We start from the raw sequence: 19,440 nt of genomic DNA, 5'->3' as shown, positions 1-19,440 counted from the left end.
CTAGATTGCGGGCTCAATAGTTGTGGCACACGAGCTTAGCTGCTCTGCAGCATGTGGGAGCTTCCTAGACCAGAGATTGAACCCGAATCTCCTGCATTGGCAGGCGGATTCTTTACCACTGACCACCAGGGAATCCCTAGACCCTGAATTCTTAAGTACAAAGTACGTTGTCTTTTGTTGTATTTGCCTTTGACTTTGAAACAGTTTTCTGTGCAGTGTCTTAATCATACTGGGAATCATGAGTTTCTTTGAGACACTGAAAAGCATTGTCTTGGGCCCTAAATTCTCTTTGACATAACCAGAATGATACAGCAAATCTAACATGGTCCCTAAGGAATCCGTGTGAAAGCAAGCAGTGTCATACCTCTGCACTATGTTCTATAGTTTGATTATAGAATGATAATATATAACTTTATAAGTAAAATATAGAATATTTGGTTTATAAGTATATTATATAGTATATAATATGTTTATGTAAGAAAGGCTCACTTTCAAGACTGTCACATGGTACTTGCCACTCTTTTATATCGACCCACCCGCACATGCAAACCCCCATCACAAATCTTGAATCTTTGGGTCCTAGGGCAAGTTGCAGTGCTTAAGTCATAAACAAAAGTAAATTAATGCAGAAAAGGATGTACCCAGGGGAGGGGGAGGAGTGGAGTGGAGGGTAGTGGCCCATAAAAGCCCCAAAGGAACTATCATTAATTTCTCTGAAAACTCACTCTTTCCTAAACTTAAATTTGTGAGTTTTAATTCTATCTCAAACATTTGTTTTTAAAGTAATCTGGTATTTTAAGTGACTTCTAGGCAAATCGTTTTCAAAGAATATACTTCGGTTGTGATTTCAAATAGCTCTTGGTCTGGAAGTTATGGGACTCAAAGAATGGAATGTAGGAGTGAGGTCTAGTAAGCTGGTCCTTACTGTGTACTTCAGGTCTTATTTGCAAATGATCTCCTATTACTTTTAAAATTTATTTCTATTTCTTTTGGTTCTTCTCACTTGGGGCCTCAAAAGGAAAAGAAATAGTTTTGAATCTGTAGTCTGTAATCTGAAATTTCTGATGCATCTTAAGTCAGTTACCAACCTGTAACCTTTTCCAAGATAGAACTAACTGTTTGTTGTCTCTTAGGTCAGTTTAAACCCAGCAGAAGCATTGTCTTTGCCAGCTGGAGTGGTGGAGACTTTGGAGCCGTTGGTGCCACTGAATGGCTAGAGGTATTATCTATATCTCATCCATACCCAGAATGGGCCTCCCACTTGTAATTGCTTAAGCTGTCTTCCAAACACCATGCTCTTTTAGATTTGTTTATGTGATTTTTTAACTTTGTATATTTAGTTTCAATAAAATCCAAACTTAAACAGAAATCCCTAATAATAGCTCTGTAGGTGATAATTGGATGAATACATTCTAGTACATTCGTATTTTTCCTTTTCCAGGGATACCTTTCCTCATTGCATTTAAAGGCTTTCACTTACATTAATCTGGATAAAGCTGTTGTTGGTAAGTGTCTTTTCTTTAGTATCTTTTCATGATAAATTTATAAACTACTTATAAAAAAGAAGAAGAAAGCTTTCTAAAGCAGCACTTGTTATTTTTTACAGTCTACACTGGACATAGCCAGATCAAAAGATTGACATAGTTTTCTCTTAAATAATGCATAAATTTATATGGGTGTGGATTGCCTTGCCTAGAGCAGTGGTTCTTTACGTGGTCCCAGATCAGCACCATCAGGATCACCTGGGAACTGTGAGAAATGCAAAATTTCAGGCCCTACCCTAGACCTTTTGAACCAGAATCTGGACCGTACCATCTAGCAAACTGTTGTAACCAGTGCTTATGATGCACTAAAGTTTGAGAACCACTAGTTATCTACTCTGGACCAGGAGGAAATAAACCATGCCAATAGAATGGTACTTCTGGAGACTAATTCACAACTTGCTAGATTGTGGCTTCATGGATAGAAATATAAGATAATCAAACTTCTGAAAGAGACTGGTGTTAGTAAAAATACAGATGTAGCCAGTGGATGAAGTGGAGAGTAATGACATGTCTATTTGGGGAAGAAAAAGGAAGGAGTTACAATTAAACTAAATTTTATTAGTCATTATTGCTATTTTACCTTTGCCACAAAATGTATTGAATATAACAAGCTTGCTATTGCTAATAGATGACTGCCCTAACATGGGTGAACCAAAAAGTTACAAAAATACAAGTCGTTAACATTAAATATACAAACTCAAGGACTAAGAGCTTCAGTTGAGTAAAATTTGGTGTTTAGCAGTCACTAAAGAGCTTGACTCCTCAACCACTTTTTTGTCTACTTCGTAAAGAGGGAGAGTTGTTGTATATGCCATCGATTAGGTTATTGTCCTCCTGTTTGCCAAGTAGTTATAGCTGTAGAAGTAGTAGCGTGCAAACTGCTTGACTAAAGGAGGAGCAATGTTAATCTCTTTGCAGGTACTACCAATTTCAAAGTTTCTGCCAGCCCACTGTTGTATTCACTTATTGAGAAAATCATGAAAGATGTGAGTATATCCTTAATCATCAAAGTGTAATGAAAGTTGGACAAAATATTAGGATGACAGACATTTATATTGAACTACTGTAGGTGTCTATGAGGGTTGTCTAGAGTCAGAATGTTAAGGAAGGGTTAAATGAACTTAAACCATACCTGAGACTTAAATAAGAAAGCCAGATGAAATACTCACTGAATAAAAACAGACATATGAATGACTATAGTTTTGAATGAGCAGGGAAAAAACATATTGGAGTGATTAAAGCTGGAGATGAAAAAGGGTCAGGGAACTTGACCTCGATCCCATGGGAAACTGGGGAGTTACTGTAGGGTCTCCCAACAGGGCAGTAATGTGTTTGCAGGTTAGGTTGCAGTAGTATAAAATGTGCTGGAAGGAAGAAACTAGAAAGAAGATAGTAGGCAGAACATAAAGTCTAGAAAGCACTGCTAAAACTGGGTGAAGCCCCCTTTAAAATGTTAAAAATGAAAACTTTCTTTCTCATAACTAAAAGAACTAACAGCACAAGCCTAGAAGGAATAACTTCAGAAATTATGGATTGTAACTGTTTAAAGAAATTTTTTTCAAGATGATATAATAAAAAATGTAATGTTTTAAATAAATGTTTATAGAGAAAAATGTTAGTGACTAGTCTGAATGAATAAATCCAGAATAAATAAATTTAATATTTTATTAAAATCCAGAATTTTATGATTAAAATTCATTTTAATCATAATTTATTTTACAGGTGAAGCATCCACTTAATGGGCTGTCTCTGTATCGGGACAGCAACTGGATCAGCAAAGTGTAAGTTGAGAAAGGTCAATGAATAGCTAACAGGAAAGCAGGGTCACTCAATAAATAGCACCTACTATGTCCATTAGAGGTTTAAAAATAACCTAGCATTGAGTTTACCTGTACCTGGAAAGATTCAGTTTAAGAATTTACCTGAGGGTAGGATAGGGGTGCATGTAGCATAGTCTGTTCTTTGGAAAACTTTCTAAAGATGCTTTTTGGCTCTTCTTGTAGGCAAAAACTTTCTTTGGATAATGCTGCTTTCCCTTTCCTTGCATATTCTGGAATCCCAGCGGTCTCTTTCTGTTTTTGTGAGGTAAGTCTGAAGAATGCTACAGCACCGTATCTTAGATCTTCTTTGGTCAGTTTTGAGACCAAGTTTCCTAGAATGCTTAGTATGTATTGAGAAATTATACATGTGCAGTTACTGTAATCTTTCTTATTGTCAGTCTTAACATAGAATTTTAATCTCAGCTTAATTAGCGTTTGAGTTTATTTGCTAAAACTTCTTCAGTTATATATGATGACTTTCAGTAACAAGGCTGTCTATTGGAGAGTGCAAGTATAGAATATTTCCTTCAAACAAAGTTCTACTGGATAATGCTGATCTTGATGCCTGTTGAAATATGATTGTAGATGTTTATCCCAAGATGTTAGTTAGTTTTTTAGGCAGGGATTATAGATAAAAGCACACACAAAAAAGGCAAGCTTTTTAAGGGACAGAACTTTGAACTGACCAAGTTGTTGGAAAACCAAGATTGGCTTGGTACAAGAGCCAATTAGAAGACACTGAAATCCAGGCAGACTGAAAATGATGAAGGCCTCTGTGTTGGAGTTGAAAAACCAGCTCTGTAGCAGGCTCTTCCAAGGTGTGAAGAGATCCCAGAGTTCGTACAGGGGTTCAGGGTAGAAACTTTGGCATCAAATTGTTGACCCAGTAGAGGCCAGGTCCTTACTAGACTTCTTCCCACTGGGTGTTTTAGCCTGGGATTAGGACAGAAAAAGTGAGGAAGTGATGAAAGATGTGGATTTAGAGATTAACATAGCTGGAATTCCCCTAACTTTCTGCTAGATCAGCAGTATGAATGGTATTGAAATATTAGGTCATGATGTCTATTTAGTACCCTAGGAAGAACTGAGTATCAGGTCCTAGGGTTGAGGAAATTTATGGATGATTTCTGTTGACCTTCAGGAGTCTTTTTTTTAAAAGCTGTTCAGAGGTATAGGTAATACCTATACAAATAACATACATACCTATACAGATATGTGTGTGACACATACAGATAAGCATGTACAGTCTGAAAGTTAAGGACTGAGGTCAAACCAAAGGATTGCCAATGAGACTGTCACCAAGGACAGTGGTAGTGTTGAAGAAATAGTTACTAAAGTTGTCTGGTGAAAGGAGAGAGTTCTTGTGACTGTCTCGTCAGAAAGGTAGCATGAATGGATGAAAGCTGCATGATGAGAAAGAAGGTAAATTTTTGGCTAAAAGTAACACTTTATATTGAAAGTACATTTCAGGCATGTTCTCCTCTTCCCTCATGCCAAACTTCACAGGGAGACAAGAACAAGGATACAACCTGCTCTGGCTACAGATCCATTCAGGGTCTGTGATGTGATAGAACAGGGATTCAGTACAGCTTAGAAGAAAGTAAAATCATTCCAGGAGTAGGTAAGGTTCAGAGGAACAAGCAAAAGCAGTATCTTCTTAAAGTAGTGGATAGGAGATAAAGTTGGAGTAGGAATATATTAGAAGCAAAGGAAGAATTATAGTTACTGTTACCTTGATGGGGGAAACTAGAATGTGAAACTCCTAGTCTTATAACCCACCTTTGTTTCCCAGGACACAGATTACCCTTATTTAGGCACTCCCATGGACACCTATGAGACACTGAACAGAGAAGTTCCTCAGTTGAACAGAGTGGCACGTGCAGCAGCAGAAGTGGCCGGTCAGCTTGTGATTAAACTTACCCATGGGGTTGAGCTGAACCTGAACTACGAGATGTATAATGACGAAATACTTCGGTTTGTGAAGGAAATGAACCTATTCAGAGCAGACATAAGGGTAAGCACTAATTAAATCAGGTTCCTACTGGTAAAGTATCAAACAGTTTGAAGAATACTGTTTAGCTATTCCTGGGGAGCAGGACAGGTAGACAAAGTATGTTTTAAAGTGCACTGAAGTATAATTTTGCATAGAATCCACAACTCACTTGAGAGGAAGCCCAGAGACTGCAGTACATAGGACAGACCACAGCAGTGTTTCAGAATCTACAACAGTGTTACCTCATTCATCTGAAACAGTTCTCTCATTCATGTATTCCTAGCACCCCATAAAGAGGCTGGATGTAAACCATATGAAGATCTCAACTATGAACTTTTGAGTTTGTGCCACAAATACTTTTCAGAGATCACATGGGTGAAGAGAGGCACTTAGCCAGTGGGTTTATTTAGTGTTGATCCTTTGTATCAAATATTCAAAGTTTTGATAAAACCAAATTAATATTAATGAGTGGCTTTTATAGTACCAGAAGTCAATTCAACAGATCCCTTAAATAAAGTAAATCACCGATAACCGAATCTTAATTATAAGGATTGGCTTTCTTGAAACTAATTGTAACTGATCAGAAACTGGGACGTAAGAATGGATAATAGTACTATTTGCTGAGCTTAAATATGAGTACGTTACTTAGCATATAGAGCCTGGAACCTTGTGTACAATACGCTTATATCTAGCATATTTTGCTGCAGAGAAGGCAATGGCAAGCTACTCCAGTACTCTTGCCTAGAAAATCCCATGGATGGAGGCTGCATTCCATGGGGTCGCTACGAGTCGGTTGCGACTGAGTGACTTCACTTTCACTTTTCACTTTCACACCATGGAGAAGGAAATGGCAACCCACTCCAGTGTTCTTGCCTGGAGAATCCCAGGGATGGCAGAGCCTGGTGGGCTGCTGTCTATGGGGTCGCACAGAGTCGGACACGACTGAAGTGACTTAGCAGCAGCAGCAGCAGCAGCTTTTGCTGACTTGAGCTTGTTTGTGAGTCTCATCCCCTTTTATCAGGATCGTTTCAGTTACTATACCTAAATTTAGAAAGGTATGTGGAATAACACCCTTAGAAATATAACGTCTAATAGTGACTCTCATGTCTTTCTGTTTCAGGATATGGGTCTGAATATGCAGTGGCTGTATTCTGCTCGTGGAGACTTCTTCCGTGCTACGTCTAGACTAACTACGGATTATAAGAATGCTGAGAAAACAGACAGATCTGTGATGAGGGAAATCAATGACCGTATCATGAAAGTACGTAATCCTTAGAAAAGGAGGAATTCAAGTTTGTTCATGTCTAATTGGTAAATCTTGTGTTTCTAAAAAGTAGATTTTATAATTCTAGGAGCCTGGAATCCTTTCCCGCTTTAGAATTCAGCACAAATTTTAAAAAAGATCTAAAGCTAGTATATCTAAACTGAAAATACAGAAGACATTTGACCTAGTATTAGTTTTTTTAGGCTCTGAAATCATTTTAAAGAAAGGATCAGTAATGATTTTCATCTGTCATTTTCTCTGTATTTCTGTTTAAGTCAGCCCTTAGCTGTTTTATTATAGTGGAAACTTGTAAAACTTCCGTATGTAGGCGCCAACCAAAAAAGAAACAAAAAACAACCCAGTGCAGTTAGAGTTTACAAAGGGATTGACAGCTTTCCTTACAGTTTTAACATTAGAAGATTAGTAGCTTGGTTCTCAACATTCTTAAAATTCAGGGAAATTTAAACATTGAAGCGAGAGAATGATGGTTGTTTTACTATATCAGGTCATTTTCTCACGACAAAAGCTGAGCACTGTGTAAGGTCTGTGTTTTATTTTTGCAGGTGGAATATCACCTCCTCTCACCCTATGTATCTCCAAGAGAGTTTCCTTTCCGACACATCTTCTGGGGCTCTGGCTCTCACACTCTGTCAGCTTTACTGGAGCACTTGAAGCTGCGTAAGAAAAATAACGGTGCTTTTAATCAAACACTGTTGGAAAACCAGTTGGCTCTGGCAACTTGGACTATTCAGGGAGCCGCAAATGCCCTCTCTGGGGACATTTGGGACATTGACAACGAATTTTAAATGTGACACCCATAACTTATGCTAAAACATCAGGGTAGTGTGGTTTCTAGACTTGTATTGGTTATGCTAAATTTTCAGTAGGGCTAAAAAACTAATATTAAAATTCTACCCAATCTTGGTACTACTAGATGTTGGTCTTTAGACAGCAGCTTTTAATACAGGGTAGGTACTTGCATTTCTAGTTAAATTAAATAATTTTTTAAAATGTTCACAATAGAATATTTTCTGTGATTATCTCTAGAATTTTTAGTGCTTTGTAATGGTAACTGCCTCTTTCCTGTCATAGTTCTGAAAAAGTCAGAACCAGTTATGTGAACTATTGGTCTAAATCCTAAGGACATGAGCTGGTTATCTTTTGAGCTGGAGGAGGAAGGTGATACCTGCTGAAGGTGGAAGGTGGTGGCTTAGAGTGGTCTTCCATCTTCATCTGATGCTAGACAGACACCAGACTGTAAGGCTTTACTCTCCACATGGGGTCTCTGCCTTCTGTAAGGATTTAGCTGGTTTCTACCTCTGAAAGTGGAACAGTTCACTTTCAGAAGAGATGGGACATGTTTTCTTGCCATTGAGGTCTGAAATAGAAGAACTTCAGCTGCATAAAGTGAGGTTCACAGGAGTAAGGCCTTAATGTGGCAACCTCAAGATTGTCTATGAAAAGAGGAGACCAGAAAGCCAAAGACCTAGTATATTTTCTTTTCCTCTATCTCTTGTCCCATAAACCTTTGTTAGTTTTTTGTTTTCACTTATTCCAAGGTATTTTGAAAGAGAACCAGGTTTTAGGTGTTTAATTTCAAACTCAGTTTGTCAGACTTTAGAGAACACAGTGCCAAATTTTGGCCAAAGTGTTAATTTTTTGGAAAAGCTTCCTGTCATTTTGGCACTGAGATATTTATTGTTTATTTATCAGTGACAGAGTTCACTATAAATGGTGGTTTGTTTTTTTTTAATAGAAGATAATTATCGGAAGCAGTGCCTTCCATAATTATGACAGTTATACTGTCGTTTTGGTTTTTTTTAAATAAAAGCAGCATCTGCTAATAAAACCCAACAGATACTGGAAGTTTTGCACTTGTGGTCAACACTTAAGGGTGTTAGAAAACAACCACAAGCCAAATAAAATTATAAAGCTCAGTCTTGAGAATTAAACTTAATTAGTGGTTGCTAATCAAGTTAAACTTCTATTTAGCTAACCAGATAAAAATGGCAGTTCTTCTAAATGCAGTGAATTGTGACCAAGTTATAAATTAATGTCACTTAAAAGCTGTGATTGTATTCATACATGCAAAATTTTACAGTTCAATTTATCCAAGATGTAACTTCAATTTGAATTTTGCAAAATTTCCAGTACCTTTGTCACAAACCTAACTCACATTATCGGGAGCAGTGTCTTCCATAATGTATAAAGAACATGGTAGTTTTTGCCTACCACAGTGTCTATATCGGAGACAGTGATCTCCATATGTTACACTAAGGGTGTACGTAATTATCGGGAACAGTGTTTCCCATAATTTTCTTCATGCAATGACATCTGCAAAGCTTGAAGATCGTTAGTATCTAACATGTATTCCCAGCTCCCTATAATTCTCTATCTTTTAGTTTTAGTTGCAGAAACATTTCGTGGTCATTAAGCATTTGGTGGATAACTTCAACCACTGTAAAATAAAATTACTTCCTTCAAGGTTCTTTGTTTTTAAACCTAATGCTGTGTTATTTGTGGTTTCTCCAGGTCTTCTGTTAGGCAGGATAGTGGCATACATTTATAATGTTTGCTGTTGTCAAGTAAATTTAACTTTATCCCCTTATTTGCATGTTATCTCCTATAAACTTAGTTCACACAAGTTTGAATCCAGAATTAACCTTTTAGCTTAAAGCAGTAGAAACTTGTACCAGAGTTTGGGGGGAGGGGCAACTGTAGGGTGGGGGGAGGTAAAGTTTGCTAAAGGGTCTTTGATCACGTCTCCCCAACCATTAGTATGTGTGGTGGTTATAAGTTAAATGTAGACATGAACAAGTAAGTTTGAGACCACATCAGTTAGGACTTTATTTTCTACTCACCCATTTTTATTATAAACCTGATAATCAGTTGTTTGTTCTAAGGCAGTTCAATACTGTCACCAAAAAAAAAGTTCATAGGGTAATCTTAAGATTCTTAAACTTAGTGTCATTTATGTAAATTAAAATAGATGTAGATGAATACAGCCTCACTGATTTGTTTGACTATTCAGTCTGTTTCAGTCTTCTAGTGTTTTATCTTGAACTGATACTTAGTGTAAGTGAAAAGGTCAGAGTTGGGATTCCTGGTTTGAGTATCATGCTTTGTCATTTTAATGAAAGTACAGTGACTTCAAGGCATTTTATGAATAACGGGTATACATTTTACAGCAGTAAATTTCTTCAGAAAATATTTCTGTAGTTAGGATTAAGTTATTTACAATCAAACAAGTCATTATGTGGTAAGGGGCTTAATATTCCTGAAGGAAATGGATATCTGACTAACGTCAACCAGCTGGTCAGATTTTTTCTGGTTTTAGATGTCACATGTATTTTGAAAGTAAAAGGATAAAATGAGTGAGCTTTGTCATGATTCACTATTCTAGAACTTGCATGACCTTTATTGTGTTTCCTCTGGAATGTTCTTGAAATTTTAGTTTACTAAAGATAGCATATTAGACTTGCCAACTTACTGCTCAGCTGTGTTTGTGAACAAGTGATATGCCCTTACATTGTATACAATCTGGTATGTGCAACAATGTGGAGATTCCTCAAATGATTTAATAAAATGCTTGAACACTGAGTTGTCATTGTTAATAGATTTCACTTAGGTTCCCAGTAAAACTGAGCGGAAAGTATAGTTCCCATATACTCCCTGCCTGCACACCACCCCCATCCCAGTTTCTTTGACCATCAATATCCTGAGAGTGCCCCACCCCCAAGTACATTTGTTACAATCAGTGACTCTATCTTGACACATCATTATCCTCCAAAGTCCATAGTTTACATTAAGATTCACTCTTGGTGGTTTACATTCTATGGGTTTGGACAAATGTATAATGATGTATTTACCGTTATAGTACAATACAGGATAATGTTGCTGCTGCTGCTGCTAAGTTGCTTCAGTCGTGTCCGACTCTGTGCGACCCCGTAGACGGCAGCCCACCAGGCTCCCCCGTCCCTGGGATTCTCCAGGCAAGAACACTGGAGTGGGTTGCCATTTCCTTCTGCAATGCATGAAAGTGAAAAGTGAAAGTGAAGTCACTCAGTCATGTCTGACTCTTATCGACCCCATGGACTGCAGCCCACCAGGCTCCTCCTCCCATGAGATTTTCCAGGCAAGAGTACTGGAGTGGGGTGCCACTGCCTTCTCGGACAGGGTAATGTTACTGCCCTTAATATCCTGTTCTGCCTCTTCAGCTTCCCTTCCCAGTAACCTCTGGCAACCACTGATAATTTTTAGTGTTTCCATAGTTTTGCCTCTTCCAGAATGGCATGTATTGGGTTGGCCAAAAAGTTCATTCAGGTTTTTCCATTACATCTTAGGGAATCATACAGGTCATTCAATGTAACTTTTTCAGATTGGCTTATTTCAGTTAGTAATATGCATTTAAGTTTCCTCTATGTCTTTTCATAGATTGATAGCTTGTTTATTTTTAGTGCTGAATAATATTCCATTATCTGATGTAAGAGTTTATTTCTCCATTCACCTATCAAAGAACATCTTTGTTGCTTCTAAATTTTGGCAATTATGAATAAAGACGTGTACAGGTGTTTATGTGGACGTTGGGTTTTCAGTTCATTTGGGTAAATACCAAGGAATGCAATTGCTGGATCATATGTTAAGAGTTATCTTTTTGTAAGAAACTTCTAAAATGTCTTCCAAAGTTACTGTGCCATTTTGCATTCCCACTAGCAGAGAATGAGAGCTCCTGTTACGCCACATCCTAGGCAGCATTTGGTGGTGTCAAGTGTTTTGGATTTTGGCCATTCTAGTAGGTTTGTAGTGGTGTTTCATTTTAATTTGTATTTCCCTAATGACAAGATGTTGGGCATCTTTTCATGTTTTTATTTACCAAGTGTATATCTTCGGTGAAGTGTCTGTTCAGATCTTTTGCTCCTGATTTAAGCAGGTTGTTTATTCTCTTATTGTTGAGTTTTAAGATTTTTTTTCTTTTGGTGTATTTTAGATAACAGTCCTTTATTAGATATGAGTTTTACAAATATTTCCCCCCCAGTTTGTGGTTGTCTTTTTTATCTTTGCAGAGCAAAAGTTTTTAATTTTAATGACATCCAGCTTATCAATTATTTCTTTCATGTATCACCAAACCCATCTAGATTTTCCCCTATGTTATCTTCTAGGAGTTTTATAGTTTTCCATATAAAGGATTTTTGTAAAGAATATATGGTTTATTCATTTTTTTGCATGTGGATGCATGTGGATGTCCATTTGGTCATTGGTTTTCATTAAGAACACTCTAACAGGTCACATCATTTGCAAGTATTTTTTCCCATTCTGTAGGTTGTCTTTTTGTTTTAGATTAATTTTCAAATATATACAAACAACTCATACAAATCAAAATCAAACAAACAACCCAATCAAAAAAATGCACAGAAGATCTAAATAGACATTTCTCTGAATAAGACATACAGATGGCCAAAAGGCACATGAAATGATGGTCAACGTCGCTGATTATTAGAGAAATGCAAATCAAAACTACAATGCGGTATCACCTCACATCAGTCAGAATGGTCATCATCAAAAAGTCTACAAATAATAAATACTGGAGAGGGTATGAAGAAAAGGGAACCCTCTTAGACTGTTGGTGGGAATGTAAGTTGGTGCAGCCACTGTGGAGACTACTACCGAGGTTCTTTTAAAAACTAAAAACAGCTACCATATGATCCAGCAATTCCACTCCTGGTCATATATCCAGAAAAAAAATACAATTCAAAATGATATATGCACCCCAATGTTCATAGCCACACTAATTACAGTAGCCAAGACATGGAAGCAACCTACATGTCCATCAACATGAATGGATAAAGATGTGGTATGTGTGTGCATATATACACACACACACACACACACACACACACACACACACACTGGAATATTATTCACCCATTAAAAAGAATGCCAGCAACATGGATGAACCTGGAGATTATCATACTAAGTGAAGTAAATCAGAAAGACAAATATATGATATCACTTATACATGGAATCAAAAAAAGGATACAAATGAACTTATTTACAGAACAAATAGACTCACAGACATAGAAAACAAATTTACAGTATCCATGGGGGAAAGATGGGGGAGGGATAAATCAGGAGTTTGGGATTAATACACACAACTATATATAAAATAGATAATCAACAGAGACCTACTGTAGAGCACAGGGAAGTCCACTCTATAATAACCTATAAGGGAAAAGAATCTGAGAAAGAGTGGATTTTTTTTTTGCAAGGACTGACAAGTTTATTTCTGCAGTCAAGCTTTGAAAGAGTGGATTTAATGTACAACAATCACTTTGTTATATACCTGAAACTAGCAACACAGTAAATAAACTATAATGTGAAATGAAAATTAGAGGTGCCATGTGGGAAAAGATTGATAAAATGATTTCATATGAATTGTTACATGGGAAAAAAAAACCTGATTTCATACCAATTGTTGCATAGCAAAAAAAGCATAACCAAATTATAAGGTAATTGGCAATAATCATTGTTGCTAATCATCAGGGAAATGCAAATCAAAACCACAATGAAATACCACCTCACACCTGTCAGAATGGCCATCATTAAAAAGAACACAAATAAGAAATGTTGGCAAAGATGTAGAGAGAAGGGAACCTGTACACTGCTGATGGGAATGTAAATTGATGTCAACACTGTGGACAACTGGAGGTTTCTCCAAAAAACAAAAATGGAACTGCTATATGCCCCAGCAGTTCCACTCCTGGGTATGTATGAAAATAACCCAAAACACTTATTTGAAAGATACATGCACTCCAATGTTCACAGCAACACAATTTACAATTGCCAATACAGCAAAACAATCTAAATGTTCATCAGCAGACGAATGGGTAAAGATGTGGTACATACACACAATGGAGTACTACTCAGCCACAAAAAGAATGAAATTTTGCCATTTGTGCAACATAGATGGACTTAAAGGCATTATGTGAAGTAAAATAAACCCAATCAAAAAGTGGGCAAAAGAACTAAACAGACATTTCTTCAAAGAAGACATAAGAATGGCTAATAAACACATGAAAAGATGCTCAACATCACTCATTATTAGAGAAATGCAAATCAAAACCATAATAAATAGTATCATCTCACATTGGTCAGAATGGTTATTATCAAAAGTCTATAAACAAATGCTGGAGAGGATGTGGAGAAAAGAAAACCCTCTTACACTGTTGGTGGGAATGCAAATTGGTTACAGCCACTATGGAGAACAATGTGGAGATTCCTTAAAAAACTGGGAATAGAACTGTCATATGACCCAACAATCCCACTGCTGGGCATACACACTGAGGAAACCAGAACTGAAAGAGACACGTGTACCCAATGTTCATTGTTGGAATAGCTAGGACATGGAAGCAACCTAGATGTCCATCGGCAGACAAATGGGTAAGGAAGTTGTGGTACATATGCACAATGGAATATTACTTAGCTATAAAAAGGAACGTATTTGAGTCAGTCCTAATGAGGTGGATGAAACTGGATCCTATTATACAGAGTGAAATAAGAAAGAGGAAGACAAATACCATATATTAATGCATAGATATATGGAATTTAGAAAGACAGTAATGACAATCCTACATGCAGGGCAGCAAAGGGGACACAGGTGTAAAGAACAGACTTTTGGACCCAGTAGGAGAAGGCAAGGGTGGGAGGATTTGAGAGAATAGCATTGAAACATGTATACTACCATGTGTAAAACAGATAACCAGTGTAAGTTTGATGCATGAAGCAGGGCACCCAAAGCCAGTGCTCTGGGACAACCCAGAGGGATAGGGTGGGAAGGGAGGTGGGAGGGGGTGTTCAGGATGAGGGAACACATGTATACCTGTGGTTGATACATGTTGGTTGATATATGGCAAAAGCCATCACAATATTGTAATTATCCTCCAATTAAAATAAATTAATTAAAAGAGAAATACTGTATGATATTGTTTATATGTGGAATCTAAAATAAAAACAACAAACGTGAATAAAACAAAAAAGCAGACTCAGATACAAAGAACAAAGTAGTTGTTATGGGGGGGCAATATAGGGGTGGTGGAGTGGGAGGTAGCAAGTATTGGGTGTAAAGACAGGCTCAAGGATGTATTGTACAACATGGGGAATACAGCCAATATTTTGTAATTTAATTTTAAGTGAAAAGTAACCTTTAAAAATTATATTAAAAGTTAAATTATAAGTAAAAGAGTACCTTAGTCCGTTTGTCGGTTACCAACTTCAACTCAAAGTGTCCACCAGGGGGCGTCAGAACCCAGGACTATGGCGCTTCATTCTGAATAGTCTATGTTGATCCAGGGCTTGTAAACTCTGGGTTCATCTGGCTTTTTCTCTAGCACAGCAGAAGGCGCAGGCACGTGGGAGCAGCTGGCAGAATCTCCTCCCACTGCTCTAGTAACTGTCTGAACTGTTTGGAAGCGTGTGAGCCCAGCTGCCCGAGCAGCTCTGGGGAGCTCCGACTTGCTCGATAGGATGAAGGCACTGTCCGTTCTCGGTCCTGGGAAGACGTGACCTGGGTTAACAGATAGCCCCATGCCAAATAATTCCTTTAGAAATCCCTCTCTAAAAGCTCCACTAAGGGGCAGATGGTCCTTTGTCATACTGCATCGTTTGCTCAGATATCTGTCCTAACCCCACACCTCACTTTCCTCCCACCTCAGCTCAGGCACTGGAGGTACTCCAGGGAACCAGCACCCACTGTTTCTGTTTGCACATGGTGAACTTTTAAAACCAATGGCTGCTGAGCCCCATCCTAGAGATTCAAATTTAATTGTTCTGGGGTGGAACTTAGGCAGCAGAGTTTTTAAAAGCCCTTCCCACGTGATTCTTATGTGCAGCCTTATGGAGAATCTCTGGGTTCAAGGCACTACTCAAGTGTAGGAGCCTGAAAGAAATACAGAATCTCAGCATCCCCTTCCCAGCTTGCTGAATACGAACCTGATTGAGAAGCACTGGTCAAGCCAGCATACTATTCCACTTCATCCATACTCATCGCCCTGGCCGGAACCACAGCCTCCCCAACTTTCTCAAGTTAGAGCACTTGCCTTCAGAAGTTTTTGCCTCTGACCTACAGAGGGAAACACATTTTATAGCAGGATGTACAGCACATACATTTGTAAATAATGAAATTAAAATATCATAAAAATACTTCTATTATTCTTACTGAAGCAAACTTGGATTCGTTCACTTGTGCACAGCTAATCCACTTTCTTGTGATCAAGAAAAGTGCACCATTCATTGCAGGACACCAGGCAATGAGTCCAGGCAGCTAGAGTTCCAAAGACCCAATTCCCTGATGGGTCCAGGAAAAACTTTTAAGGACAGAGTGAGGGAGGGGAGATTGAAGGATGCATAATCAGCTCATGGATCTCCTTCTGATTGGCTGGTGGTGATGTAACTGGGAGTCAACATCACCAACCTGCTGGTTCCAATTGGTCCGGGGTCTACATGCTTGTGGGCGGCACACAGTTAACTTATTCCACCTGGTGGGGGTTTTAGTATCTGTCAAACAGCTCAAAGGACATGGCTTAGGATATTATCTATAGCCCTTGAGGAGGAACTAAAGGGTCTTGACTTTGTTTAACGGCTAAAGTATTATTGTTTCGTCTTGCTTGGCTGTTATGCTTTATTTCTGCATTTTCTTACCTCTCTGATTAAATTTATTTTTTATTGGAACTTGGGGAAGGCCTAAGAGGCTAAAGTTTTTCTACAGAAAAGAGGCAGGCGGAAGACATGGTGGGGTGGGTAGAGGGGTGGTCTATCCTGGGAAGGCCCCATAGAGTTACATTATCTGGTTGGTTACACTATCTGTGATGGACTCTAATCCATTCAATAAGTATTCCTGGCACCTACTGTATACCTGGCATTGTTCTAGGTGCCTGTGCCAGTCTGTTCCCAGGCAAAACTTCCTGTTATTATGGAGTTTATGTTGGGGGTGGTGGCAGGATGGGGCTGTCAGAAAGTTAAAAGTAAATCATGAATATGAAGGGCATGCTTGAAGATTAATATAATAAAGTTTCTTTTAAAACTTATATATGAATCCTGATTGTGGTGTTTCTTGATCTCAGTCCTGGGTATACACACTTTGTAAAACCCAAGTCTTTGCATTTCTCTGGATGCATGTTATGACTCAGTGAAAAGTTCAAAAAGATTATATTCTGACATTTTCTATTATTGTCTTTTCATTTTAAAAAAAGCCAATTAAAACACTAAATTCAGTTCAGCTACTATTAGGTTGTAACAGGAGTTTAAAAACATTTCTCTCTTTTTAAAAACAAAACAGAACCAAAGAAAAACCTTCAGCCCAATAACTCCGCAGCATCCACCACTCTTGGCTGAACACCTGCTTACAGGTATGAGACAGGCTGCCTTCCTTGCCCTCCTGCTTACCCTGCGTGCAACCGTCTCAAGCCTTCTTAAGGGCAGCGCCACAAGCCTCCCTCAAGCAGCTCGGGCCACCTCTACTTAGAACTAGACCCGACAAGCCCTTCTCCCTGCAGAGTCACTCTGCTGTGGGCAGCTCTCTTCAAGTTCCAGTTCTGGGAAGAGACTGGCACAGGCATACAGGAGGGCTGGGGTTATTTCTGCAGCCACCTCCTGAATCTCCTGAACCTTGTGCTTCTAGCCTGTCTCATTTACTCCATTATGGTGTCAGTCCCCTTGGGGGAGATGAGACTCCCTGGCTACTAGTACCAGAGTCATCAGACAATGCAGAGAAGGAGCCATCCTCTGAGACAATTTCCATCACAGCTCCCACTGCTCAACGTGGTGGTGGGGACAGTCCAGGAGCTGGGACTGGGCAGGATGGGTGTGGGGAGCAGGAGGCCTCTTTTCTGTGAGCCTAACGGTCCAGGTAACCCTGCACTAGGGACCAGAGGCATGGGTCTGGCCCCTGAGAGCAACTGGAGGGGAGATGGGAGGATGGGGAGTCGGGCTCCCCTAAGAGAATCAGCAGGACCATCCAGCACATAGGTGCTTTGACCTCTTGCCTTGTTTAATTTTGAGCTTATTAGCAGAAAAACTTGCTCCAAATTGTTGTTTGCATCTACTGATCCCCAAAACCTAGGCAGACCTGATGCTTCCCAAAGTTCCTGGGTTTGGTGTTGCTTTGTTGTGTCTTAGTGGTTCAGAGCAGACTTGGGAGTCAGAAAACTGGATTTGAACCCTGGCTTCACTCTACCAGCTGTTGCTTAATTGTGTACAGCCTCATTTCTATCACCTGTGGCGCCCTACACCCTGTCTCGGCCCAGGTTGGGTGCATTCACCTTCCTGCTCTGTGGCCCCTGCTCCATGACAAAGGGCAAACCTTACAGACACTGGTAGCGAATGATTTAGTAGGAAGTTGTCCTGCTCACCTCACAGGGCAAGACGCCATGACCCAAATCCACCCAGTCCAGCCCCCCATAGCCGTCTAGAACCCACCCCTTCTCATTGCCCCACTGTCTCAGACCAGAGCCCTTGGGCCCAACGCGGGAGAATAGGCGCGCAGAGAAGACACCTTTACAGAGTTCTCTGCTGTCTGATCCTTGGGACAGTTCTGTCTGGAGTTGTTTGATTACTATACACATTTTACAGATGAAGTACAGTCAGTAACAGGGCCAATTGCCCTAAGTCTTCGGGTTATAAGCCGCCCCCTCCCCCCCCGCCCCCCCCCCCCCCCCCCACACACACACACAAGGCTGCCTGGGGCTGGGTTAGGCAGGCTGCACCGACACTGGGAGAAGAGCTCTGAATTTTCTCCTTCTTCCGAGGTGCAGGCCCAAGAGGGAGCAGTGGAGGAGGGAGGAAGGCCCTCTTTGCCTGGAGCTCTTTATGCTTGTACTCCCCTAGCAAGAAGTGTCACAGGCCTGAGCCCAGCTCCCCCTTAGACCCAGGGAAAGGGTCAAGGCGGTCCAGTTTGGCCTCTGGGCTGCTGCTGAGAGATTAGGATTAGACTCCTTCTCTGCAGTCACTCACTCACTGGATTGGGACCTTGGAAACTTCCCAATTCAGTCTCTTCATTTTAGAAACGAAGGAACTGAGGCCAGGGGGAAGTGATGATTTTTTTTTTTTCAACGCTACATGCTAAGTAGGGGGAGCGGCTGAACTGCTGCTTAGAATTCGAGGCTCCTATTTCAATGCTCCTCCACTGGGCCCTGTTGACTACACCGGCTCAATGTGAACTCTCTACCTTCTGCTTCACGTCTTCTCCCTTTGGCTCCACCAGAAGGCGCAAGCAGCTCCTCTGGCGGGATGAAGAAGGGGGAGTGGTAGCCGGTTTGAAGGAAGAGGGAGAGGGAGGAGTAAGTAGGACAGGGCCCCTTAAAGGGGCGGGTCAATCCCGCCGGGCCCCGCCCCCTGGGGCGGCGCAGGCGCAGGCGGGTTCCAGGAACTCCGGCGGGAGGGCGGGCGCTCCTGGCTCTTGGGCCGGCGCGCTGGGCCGCAGCACCTGCGGGGGCCGGCGCAGGGCGCGGCGCCCGGCGGGCGGACCTCGACGCCCAGGAGCGAGGGCAGGGAGCCGGGACCGGGACGGGGGGCGGAGCGGGAGGGGACGCTACCCCGCAGCCCCCTCCCCCGGGGGACGGGGCGGAAGCAGCCGGGCGCGGGGAGGTGTGAGCGGACGCCGAGGACAGCACCATCTGGAGGGGCGGGACCGCGCGGCCTCTGGGGGGCAGGCGAGTGCGTTGGGCAGTGCCGGCTGGGGGCCCCAGGCGGGGAGTTGTGCAGGAAGAGCGCGGCGGGCTCAGCCCAGGGCTGCCGGAGCAGCAGCCGCAGCTGGTCGGGGTTCTCAGC

General features: G+C 40.6%; 1 protein-coding gene and 1 long non-coding RNA gene across 5 annotated transcripts in view; one reads left to right on the top strand and one right to left on the bottom strand.

Moving 5' to 3' along the window:
- Positions 1-10,221, top strand: part of TFRC (transferrin receptor) — a 30,720-nt gene extending 20,499 nt beyond the window's left edge. For 3 of the 4 annotated variants that reach the window (XM_024996557.1, XM_024996516.2, XM_024996657.2), the window contains exons 12-19: positions 1,134-1,219; positions 1,442-1,505; positions 2,463-2,530; positions 3,267-3,325; positions 3,548-3,629; positions 5,157-5,378; positions 6,478-6,618; positions 7,185-10,221. In XM_024996557.1, coding sequence (XP_024852325.1) covers positions 1,134-1,219; positions 1,442-1,505; positions 2,463-2,530; positions 3,267-3,325; positions 3,548-3,629; positions 5,157-5,378; positions 6,478-6,618; positions 7,185-7,427 — 965 coding nt within the window. In that variant the 3' untranslated portion in view covers positions 7,428-10,221. The remainder of the gene's footprint in view (positions 1-1,133; positions 1,220-1,441; positions 1,506-2,462; positions 2,531-3,266; positions 3,326-3,547; positions 3,630-5,156; positions 5,379-6,477; positions 6,619-7,184) is intronic. The other variant, NM_001206577.1, reaches the window with a different exon arrangement.
- Positions 10,222-14,868: 4,647 nt separating this feature from the next.
- On the bottom strand, positions 14,869-19,051 carry LOC101906292 (uncharacterized). The gene is made up of 3 exons (XR_003035459.2): positions 18,839-19,051; positions 15,607-15,736; positions 14,869-15,166 (listed from the first exon to the last, which is right to left on the bottom strand). It is a non-coding gene; the product is annotated as an uncharacterized lncRNA (long non-coding RNA).
- Positions 19,052-19,440: the final 389 nt, after the last annotated feature.

The sequence above is a fragment of the Bos taurus genome, chromosome 1 (assembly GCF_002263795.3).
Source record: "Bos taurus isolate L1 Dominette 01449 registration number 42190680 breed Hereford chromosome 1, ARS-UCD2.0, whole genome shotgun sequence".
Lineage (NCBI taxonomy): Eukaryota > Metazoa > Chordata > Mammalia > Artiodactyla > Bovidae > Bos > Bos taurus.
The sequence above is the reverse complement of the archived record's forward strand: the minus strand, read 5'-3'. Positions and strand labels throughout refer to the sequence as shown.